Raw genomic sequence first — 10,642 nt, 5'->3', positions numbered from 1 at the left:
ATAATTCCTGAAATCCTCAGGATTATTCTCACGGATCTCACGGAGCAAAGGCATGTGCGAGAATTGGTCATGCTGGCGCAACCAATTCTTCATCCATGAACTCCTCCTTGCCCTGTTCATGGACTGGACTCGGGTCAAAGTATTAACCCCAACACCAAGTCCCCACGCAGCACGAACTCGAGTACGAGTACGTCCACGCGACATGGCTTCAAAACGGTCGGCTGGTCAAACAAACAGACTTATAACAAACGCACTGAAGAAGAGTAAGGCCTATGAAGAGTGACCTGAAAATCAGGAACAAGCGGACCAGAACGGCCTGCTAAGCAGGTTACGAACTGACCAACACGCACTGAAAAGCAGATACAAACCTCACAAGCACAAACTGAACCGCAGAAAACGATCGAAATAAGCTGAAGTGTGAAAAGCGCGAATCGTCTCTAAGCAAACTTCTACTAACACGAGATAAACACGAGATTAGCAGAAGGAGCCCAAAGGGTGCCGTAGTGGGGCTTGAACTTCCTTTTTCTAGTCCCGTTGTATGTGCTGTACGTCACCGTGTTCAAAACCATCGGACTTTTGGAGTGATCGTGTGTGTCCAAGTCCGTCCATTTTTAAGTCCGGCGCACCTAGCGGACAAAGTCCGGCGAAAAGTCCGCAGAGCAAAGTCTGCCGTAAAGTCCGCTCGTGTGTACTCGGCATAATTCTGCTGCTTTGGAAGCCACCCACTCATGTAGACTGGATAAAACAAATGGCAGAGATGCTCAGCATGGAAAGATATATAAAGTATCTCACAAAAGTGAGTACACCCCTTACATTTTTGTAAATATTTTATTATACCTTTTCATGTGACAACACTGAAGAAATTACACTTTGCTAAAGTAGTGAGTGTACAGCTTGTATAACAGTGTAAATTTCCTGTCCCCTCAAAATAACTCACCACACAGCCATTAATGTCTAATGGCTAGATCTCACTGCAGGCCATTCCTGGTGTTCTGTTTCTAATATACTATAAGTATATATGTATAAGTATATAAGAATATAAGTTAGCTGCAGTGTATTTAATATATATACAGATAGTCTCGTGTGTATATATATATATATATATATATATATATATATATATATATATATTTGGCTCTATCCATGTTCCCATCAACTCTGACCAGCTTCCCTGTCCCTGCTGAAGAAAAACAATCCCACAACATGATGCTGCCACCACCATGTTTCACGGTGGGAATGGTGTGTTCAGGGTGATGTGTAGTGTTTTCCGTCACACATAGCATTTTTCTTTTAGTCTACAATGTTCAATTTTGATCTCATCTGACCAGAGTACCTTCTTCCACATGTTTGCTGTGTCCACTACATGGCTTCTCGCAAACTGCAAACGGGACTTCTTATGGCTTTCTTTCAACAATGGCTTTCTTCTTGCCACTCTTCCATAAAACCAGAGTTGTGGAGTGCATGACTAATAGTTGTTCTGTGGACAGATTCTAGCACCTGACTGTGTATTTATGCAGCTACTCCAGCGTTACCATAGGCCTCTTGGCTGCTTCTCTGATTAATACTCTTCTTGCCCAGCCTGTCAGTTTAAGTGGACGGCCATGTCTTGATAGGTTTGCAGTTGTGCCATACTCTTTCCATTTTCGGGTTTGAACAGTGCTCTGTGAGATATTCAAAGCCTGGGATATTTTTTTATAACCTAACCTTGCTTTAAACTTCCCCACTTTATCCCTGACCGTCTTGTGTGTTCCATGGCCTGCATGATGTTATTTGTTCACTAAGGTTCTCTAAAAACCCTCTGAGGGCTTCAGAGAACAGAAGTATTTATACTGAGATTAAATTACACACAGGTGGACTCTATTTACTAATTAGGTGACTTCTGAATTGGTTCCACTAGATTTTAGCTATCAGAGTAAAGGGGGCTGAATATAAATGCACGCCACACTTTTTACATATTTATTTGTAAAAAATTTGGAAAACCATTTATCATTTTCCTTCCACTTCACAATTATGTGCCACTTTGTGTTGGTCTATCACATAAAATCCCAATAAAATACATTTACGTTTTTGGTTGTAACATGAAAAAATGTTGAAAATGTCAAGGGGTGTGAATACTTTTTCAAGGCACCATAAGTGCGGAAGACTTTTGCAGGTAGAAAAAGCAAAAATAACCTTAACGTGAATATAGTGGAAAACCTTAAAATTCAATATCTTGATTTTTTTGTTTTAAATATTGGGCCATTCCAAGCAGAACCAGCTCTTAAGGCATTACTGGGACATATACAAGACATGGTAATTGTTTCTTGTAATAACATCAGCTCATATTGCTTATACTAATTAAACATTGTTTTATTATATTATTAGCCACTAGTAAAAGTGGCACAGCTTTGAAAATATAGGTGGGTTACTGTTTTATTTTCTGTGACAAACGGATGAACTATTATTATCAAGCTGAAATCATAGGAAGTCATAACAATGTCAATATTACTAACTACACCCAGCTTAGTATAAAAAGAGCCTAGCAAGTGTCAGTGCATTGAACATTGCTCTTGAGAGTAGACAAAACCTTAGATTCACTGTGTATCAACTCTAAGAGGAGATTCATCATGTCTCACCGCTCCATCCTGGCCTCATCTGGACACAAGCACTTCAGTTCTGGTTCTGTTTCTTTACCCAAACTTTCCAGCTCACGTAGCTTCTTATCACACTCTTCTAAAAATGTTCACCAGACCCAGCATTGTTTCAGCAGCAAGAGTGATCATTCTGTTGGGTCAAAGGGACCTAAGATTTCAGTGGGAAGTTTCCATGTAGGAAAAAGTGGACATGGACATGGATCTGGATTTGGTATTGTTGGACATGGTCATGGATTTAAAGGAATGTCTGGTTCTGGAGGGATCACATCAGTTACTGTAAACCAGGGTCTTCTGGCTCCTCTCAATCTGGAAATTGACCCAAACATCCAAAGAGTTAGAACAGAAGAAAAGAACCAAATTAAAGGCCTCAATAATCAATTTGCCTCCTTCATTGACAAGGTGAGAATTGTCAAATTCATTTATAGTGAAAGGAAAAGGTGTATGTACATATGATTAAGTGGTCAACCATATTTATAAGGTAAAAAAAATAAACAACACAACATCAAGGTATATATGTAATGCTGTGTTTGATTAAAGTTGTGTTCCAAAATGTGCAATTTATTTTGCATGAACAACCAGTGCATGTATGACTGTCCTCACAATGATCGGTTTCTGCACATTAATTAACATTATTTCCTAGTATATACTTTACCTAAACTGTCATGCACAGGATGTCTATGAAGGTATTATGCCCTTAATATAGGTAATATTAATGCAATAGGGCTGGTTTACTAAAGAGGTAGAGTATCTTAATTCAAAAGTTGTTTGAATATTCAACTCAATTATCCAAACATGTGAAAAGCACCTGTGTATTCATAATTAACAGAAATTTGCTTTTCACATTATTGAATAATTGAAATAAGTATTTACACACATTTTTGAGTGAATATTTTTAACTATTTATTTTTTTTAACTATTTTAAATCAGCCTCATTATCTTTAAACTAAAGAAAGGAAACATACATTTTTCAGCATACTAAATTAAGCAATTTCCATGTGAGTGATATGCAGTTCATTCTAGTGAACTGGGTTATTAATGCAAAAAATACATACCAAACATACTCTGTACTAAATTACACTGTCTGGGTCAAAGAAGAGAGCAAAATATTTTTGCCAATTCAATCTGGCTTGGGTTCCTGTTAAAACATGTATATTTCCGCATGTTACACTATTTCTATACCCATACGCAATTATTTCATACTCCCAACACAGGTACGATTTTTGGAACAGCAGAACAAGATGCTGGAGACCAAATGGTCTATTCTACAAGAGCAGAAGACAGCAAGATGTCAGATTGAACCTCTGTTTGAGGCTTTTATTGGCAACCTCAGGAGACAGCTGGAGAATCTAGAATGTGAGAGAGCTCGCCTGGATGCAGAGAGGAACAGCATGGAAGGCACTGTAGAAGAAATAAGGAGAAGGTACCAATACTATTACACATTAATGCATAAATGTATGGAGTACCATGCATCTAACGGTAAAGCTTTACCCTCTCTATGTTTTGGGGCCAGGCTCAGACTGGCAATATGGAAATTCTAGCATTAGTCCTTAAATCCTAGCATCTAGTTCTTAAAATAGAAGAAATAGAATAGAATAAGCTCACTATTAAACTGCTTCCCGAATTAAAGCTCAAGATAGAAATGTTCTTTATATTCTTAAATCCTTATTTAAAAATCCTTAAATTAAACACATGCAGTATATGCTACATTCAAGGCTTGCCTCTGGTGGTAACTGTCACAGTTGCCAGTGTACTTATGTCAGCTCTCAACAGAACTTTCACTCAAATAGTGGGTGTTATAGCTATGTAGCACCATGGCAACTGCAGATCTAAATAAAGATTGCACCATCTTTAGCTGTTTTTTTTTTTTTTTTCCCTTTTATTTGTGGAACTGGATGGACTTGTGACTTGTTTTTTCAACCAGACTAACTATGTAAGGAGGGTATATATTTGATTTGGTATTGTATTTAGAATTTTAGGGACAGGTAGGGCTTTAATTTGGTAGCAAATGTATATATAATATATATGTATATATTTGTTTTCTTGGAAATTAATTGAACATAAATAGTACAAAAATTAGAAAAAATGCATTTTCCTATAGTTTTTCCCAACACAACATTTACAGAATTTGAGAACCACCAGATATTTACCACAAAATATATTAGTTAAAGTCTGATGATTAAAATCATATCACAGTGCAATGTAGTAGGTAATGTAGCAATATGGTAAAACTCACAGTGAACATATGCATTTTTCAATGCTACAATGCATGCAGGGGGAAAAAATGGTCTGCAGAAATCATTTGCGCAATATTACAATAAGATTAAATCTTGTTGAAGTGGGCATAAATGATTAGGGAGACTTTTTCATATTTGCCACCTTTACAAATTCACATGACATTGTATTCATTTACATTAGCAATTTATACAAAACATCATCCCAACCATCCAACATTATTGACATCATTTTTGTGAGGATTTTGGAAGGGAAAATTAATTTTTTGTTTCATTTTTATTTTCATTTTGTTTCTTCATGAGGGGGGGTCTGGATCTATTAAGTGGAGACCAGATCCAAACTCTCATGCAGCTATGCAGCAGCAGATCATTTGTTATAGTGATCTATTGCTGTCCACAACAGCTCTGCCTGGACCTACTGTACATTATAAGATTAAGTGCAGTGACGTAACTTGTGACGACATTACACTTCCGATGTAAATACTCAACAAAAGCACAGTGTTTACATTTGCTTCTGCGCTCCTATGGAATAAACTGTAGAAGCATCGAAAGCCCAGGAGATGATTGTTTCAGCTCCAGGGCTTAGGACTAAATGCTGACTGCCATGACAGGGACGCACAGGAGCTACTGATTCCCAGAGACATTTTAAAACAGCACTGGGATGAATAGTCACTCTACTCACACCATTTTAAACTGGCAATGGGGACTCGAGTGGTTTAGAATGTTAAAAAAACTTAAACATGGGTTCAAGGCATAAAGAATAGCAATACAAATATTACAAAAAATGTAAAAAAAAAATAGTTAATAATTTACTGATTGTTTAGCATGTAACGGACATATGAGAAAAAAAAACTTTTTTTACAGATATGAAGATGAAGTCAACAGAAGAACAGACGCTGAGAATGAATTTGTTTCTCTGAAGAGGGTAAACATTTTAGAATTAGTCACAGCTTTCTGTATGGTCTGTTAAAGCAACACTAATAACACAAATAACTCTGTACTTCTAACTGTAGGATGTTGATGCTGCTTTCATGAACAAAGCTGAACTTCAGGCCAAGGCAGATTCCCTGAGCGATGAGATCAGCTTCCTTAGGACCCTGTATGATGCGGTAAAAAATGCTCCTTTTGGGTCATAAGCACATTCCTTAATTCATTTATAAAGTTGTACTGTAGTTGCTGTACATCTTTTCTAAATTTTCAGGAAATCAATCAACTCCAAGCTCAGATTTCAGACACTTCAGTTCTTGTGTCCATGGACAACAGCCGAGACCTAGACATCAATGGTATCATCGCTGATGTCAGAACTCAATATGAAGAGATTGCTAACAGAAGCAGAGCAGAGGCTGAAGCCATGTACCAATCCAGGGTGAGTGTGTTAGAATTGGAGCTACAAGGCAACAGGTATAATCGTGCATAGTAAATCAGAATAGATATAAGCAGCTATGATTAGTTGAATAGTTTGAATAAGTGATTGAGAGGAAAACGGTAGATGTTCATCACAGCTGATATTCTGCCAAGGTTTATTTTAAAACAATATATTAATTTAATGAGACTAACGCTGTCAATACAGGTACCCAGTGTTAAAACCCGGCTAGCTTGAGGCCATCGGTAAATGATAATAATAATAATAAATCATAATTTTACATTTTGATTTCATTTTGATTTCAGCCAACCCTTTTCCTTAAAAACAACATAATATGCTATGTATAGTTCAACCTAAAGTTAAAAGGCATTAAAGAGCATCTCTTCCTTCCCCAAAAATGTATTATACTACATTTTACAGCTCCTAATGCCGCGTACACATGAGCGGAATGTCCGACAGAAAAAGTCAGATGGAAGCTTTTCATTGTATATTCCGATCGTGTGTATGCCTCATTTGACTTTTTTTTAGAAAATTCTGATGGACCTAGAAATAGAACATGTTCTAAATATTTCCGACGGAACCAATTCCTATCGGGAAAACCGCTCGTCTGTATGCTGTTCTGACAGACCAAAAATGACGCATGCTCTGAAGCAAGTACGAGAAGGAAGCTATTGGCTACTGGCTATTGAACTTCCTTTTTCTAGTCCCGTCGTACGTGTTGTACGTCACCGCATTCTTGACGGTCGGACTTTGGTCGGACTTTGCTTTGACCATGTGTAGGCAAGATTGCTTGAATGGAATTCCATCGGAGTTCCATCGGGGGAAACCTTCGGAGTTTATTCCAACGGCAAAACCGGTCGTGTGTACAGGGCATTAGATGTAGTGCCTGCATTTGTTTTCATTTTGGCCTTTTTCCTTTTTTTCACTTGGCAATACTGCAAAAAACACAATTCTTTCCCCCACTCTACTGTATCTTTGGAGGGAGCCATGGTTTTTACTATGACTTCAAATATGTCTTCCTCTCATCTCTATTACATGTTAGTGGAAGGGATTCGTAGTTTACAGAAGGAAGAAAACATTGTTTGTGCGCTTAGTTCAACTCACTTGAAGTAACCAAGACATTGCATTTCTAGCAAGATCAACACATTTTCTTTACTTGCTGAAAATGTTTTTAGCATGAAAAAGGAAAATGGATGCAGCTACCACATCAAAGTACTGGTAATCTGAAATACATTATTTTTTGGGGGGAGGAAGTAGTTAGACATCATTTAAACATCTGTGTTAATCGTTTTTCTGGTGATACCTTCTACTTATTTTAATTCAATTTAAAATAGTAGTTTTATATCTTGATATAATAAAAAAATGCAGTTTGCTATAAAACATGAGCCTTTAAATAAAATGGTGCGTGGAATAACAAAGGAAAATAAAACATTTGGTTTCCACAAATAATATTAAGAATTTTCTTTTTTCTTTTTTCTTATCTATAGTTTGAAGACCTGAGAATGGCAGCTGGAAGAAATGGAAATGATCTGCAGAACAGCCAAAATGAGATTGCGGATCTCAATAGAACAATTCAGAAGCTTAAAGGTGAAATTGAATGTGCCAAATCCCAGGTATAAATCCAGAGTTTTTTTTATAATTTTATGGCCAACTTTACAGTATTGTTAGCACCTCTGATTTAGGATTTTTAACAGTTTTATGGCGCTTGTTTAGATGAATGTTTAATGCTATCTTTTTCCAGATTTAGACTGACCAGAAATGTCTTTTGCGTCATATTTTTACATTTTTATATTGGATATATAAAAAAGTATAATTTCTTTGTAATATGTAATTTATTGTTTTCTTGTTGATATAAATAGAACATTCTCAGAACTTGTTTCATTGAGATCCTTTTTGCTCATGCATATTTTGTCAAGCTTATTAAACTCAAATAAAACAAAGCAGGTGATGCTCAATTTACCAGATTAAAACAAGAATGCGTGTTATTTAATAATTTCTAGCGCACTGCACTTGAAGCTGCCATCAGGGAAGCTGAGGAAAGTGGTGAAGCTGCTGTCAGGGATGCCAAGCAAAAATTGTCTGAATTGGAGACTGCCCTACAGAATGCCAAACAGGACATGTCTCGCCAATTAAGAGAATACCAGGAACTGATGAATGTTAAACTGGCTCTGGATATTGAGATTGCCACTTATAAGAAAATGCTGGAAGGAGAAGAGCACAGGTATATATTTCAGATGTCAGGCAAGGAACGTGCTAACTGGAAGGTAAAACAAAGAGATTACTTCATCAGTCTTCTGCTGCTCTAGCTGGTCTAGCTGTGTTAGTTAGCTGCATCAGAGAAAAGTCAGGTCACCAGGATGACTGTGCTGTGTGGCAGAGCCAGAGTGCAAATTTCAGCATGGACATCAAGAGTATTATTAGACTGGGAGTCTGCAAAAGTTGTAGATTCCTACAGACATTAATATTTTTCCTAATCTTTTACAATTGGGCAGCAATATTAAAATGGACAGGTACTGTATAAAAGGGTCAGAACCGAGGAGTCTGCATTTTCTTTATATGTAGGAAATACATTTTAATTCTCTACCCAGATAGCAAATATAACTTGCCACAAATTTGTGGCAGTGTTGAATCCTAAGTCTGTTAACTTGCTGCACATTTTCACTGGCAAGTTGTACACTTGCAGAGCACTTGAAGCACAAGTTCTAGTCAAATTTGCGTCGCAAGTCTCTAGCAAGAGAAAAGTTGCATTGGAGAGTCTACAGCAAGAGCTCTGCAAGTGTACAGCATGAAAATTAAGCCACAGTGACCCCTGTGGTGGGATGACTATTGCACAACATAACTCAACCAGAACTTGCAGCAGAATTGCAGAATGTTTGCAAAGAAAGTTGATCTGGAGTCATGCAGTGCGGACTTGCTGCAATTGTGCAACAAACTTGTGAAGCCTGGCAAGTCTAGCAATACCTCAGCAAGTCATTTTCAAACTTGAAGCACAATCACTTGTTATTTCTGCCTGATAGCCTGTTCATATGTTATTTACCAGTTAATGTTCATAGGTGTAAGAAAAAAATCTTACAAAATGGAATTCATGCTAAAATTTTGTTCATTTGTCTCTTTTTCAGGATAGGTGCAGAGGGACATGTAAACATTTGTAAGTAAAACAATTGGTTCCATATGTAATAAAAACCTATGTGCGAATTCACATACAGTATTAATGTGAATGGTATGCTTCCCACATTTAGTGTGGAAATAATTTGAATATAGTTTATTCACTAATGAATAATGTATCATTTCTATTAATTATTTTTACCACAGATACTATACTCTAAACTATTATGTGTTAATGTTTTTGGGATTAATAATACTGTGCACAGATCATGATGTGCAGTTTCTAATTTCAGCCAACCACAGACCATCTGAAACTAACTACACCTATCTTTATATTCCAAAATATAGAGATAAGAGGACTAGGGAGGGTGGGTTAATGAATCTTCAATTAAAGTATACTTGCCCTTGAAGAAAATTTGAGTAGACTTGCTGGATTCATAATAGCGCATTGTCTTCTGAATTACATTGCCTGAACATGTATTTACATATTGCCTGGAATGGCAAAGCTTACCATATTGACATAACCTATCCATTTGTTGTAGCTGTCCTGCACTCCAGCACCGGAGGAAAACACCATTCTTCAGGAAAGTCCCATGAAGCTAGTGGCCACCACCACCAGCACCAACAACACCACCATCATCATAAGGGAGGGTTCAGCTCCAGAAGCCATGTCCCCATAAGCAAGCATCACTACAGCCATGGACATCACTGCTAAAGTGAAGACCTATATACAGAGATATGATGAAACTGCTCAATCAATGCATGGCATGAAAGCCCGCATAGACATTTAGAAATCTCCTTTTCGTATTATGTCTATATATGAATAAGGGGTGCTGGCTTGCTTATTAGTGTAGTGTAAATATAATGTTTACTGTATATATTTGTGACATTGTATGCTGTAAAATGCTTCAATAAACAGTAATCCATGTTCCGGCATCTGCTGTAATTATAAATACTGACACTAGCTGAAATTACATTTCCCACAGAACATTAGAGAACAGTAGTTGATGGTTTACAATTCTAATTTTGAGCACTGGGTGTAAAGAAATTGATGAAGAGACAAGCTCAGCTCATTCCCCCTTTATATTAACCTCATTTATACAGAAAACACATATTATGCCTGTCTGCTAAGCATATTTTACCATTGCCAGTAGTTCTTGTCCCAGTAAAGTCTACTGTTTAATATCCCAATCACACACTTTAGTGCATGCCCTGGTAGATGCAGATTAACCTACCAGCCGGAGCAGAAAATGGCTAACGATCAGCTCTAGAACAACCTTTCTCTACCAGGGTTCTGTTGCACCCTATTA

The 10,642-nt window shown here is 37.2% G+C and overlaps 1 protein-coding gene across 1 annotated transcript; it reads left to right on the top strand.

Moving 5' to 3' along the window:
- Positions 1-2,606: 2,606 nt before the first annotated feature.
- On the top strand, positions 2,607-10,047 carry LOC141129813 (keratin, type II cytoskeletal cochleal-like). Its single transcript, XM_073617879.1, has 9 exons — positions 2,607-3,032; positions 3,845-4,053; positions 5,729-5,789; positions 5,878-5,973; positions 6,066-6,230; positions 7,715-7,840; positions 8,228-8,448; positions 9,347-9,375; positions 9,875-10,047. The coding sequence occupies exons 1-9, from the start codon at positions 2,607-2,609 to the stop codon at positions 10,045-10,047; spliced, it is 1,506 nt and encodes a 501-aa protein (XP_073473980.1).
- Positions 10,048-10,642: the final 595 nt, after the last annotated feature.

Source organism: Aquarana catesbeiana, linkage group LG02 (genome assembly GCF_042186555.1).
Source record: "Aquarana catesbeiana isolate 2022-GZ linkage group LG02, ASM4218655v1, whole genome shotgun sequence".
Taxonomy (NCBI): Eukaryota; Metazoa; Chordata; class Amphibia; order Anura; family Ranidae; genus Aquarana; species Aquarana catesbeiana.
This window is presented reverse-complemented; position numbering and strand designations above follow the sequence as displayed.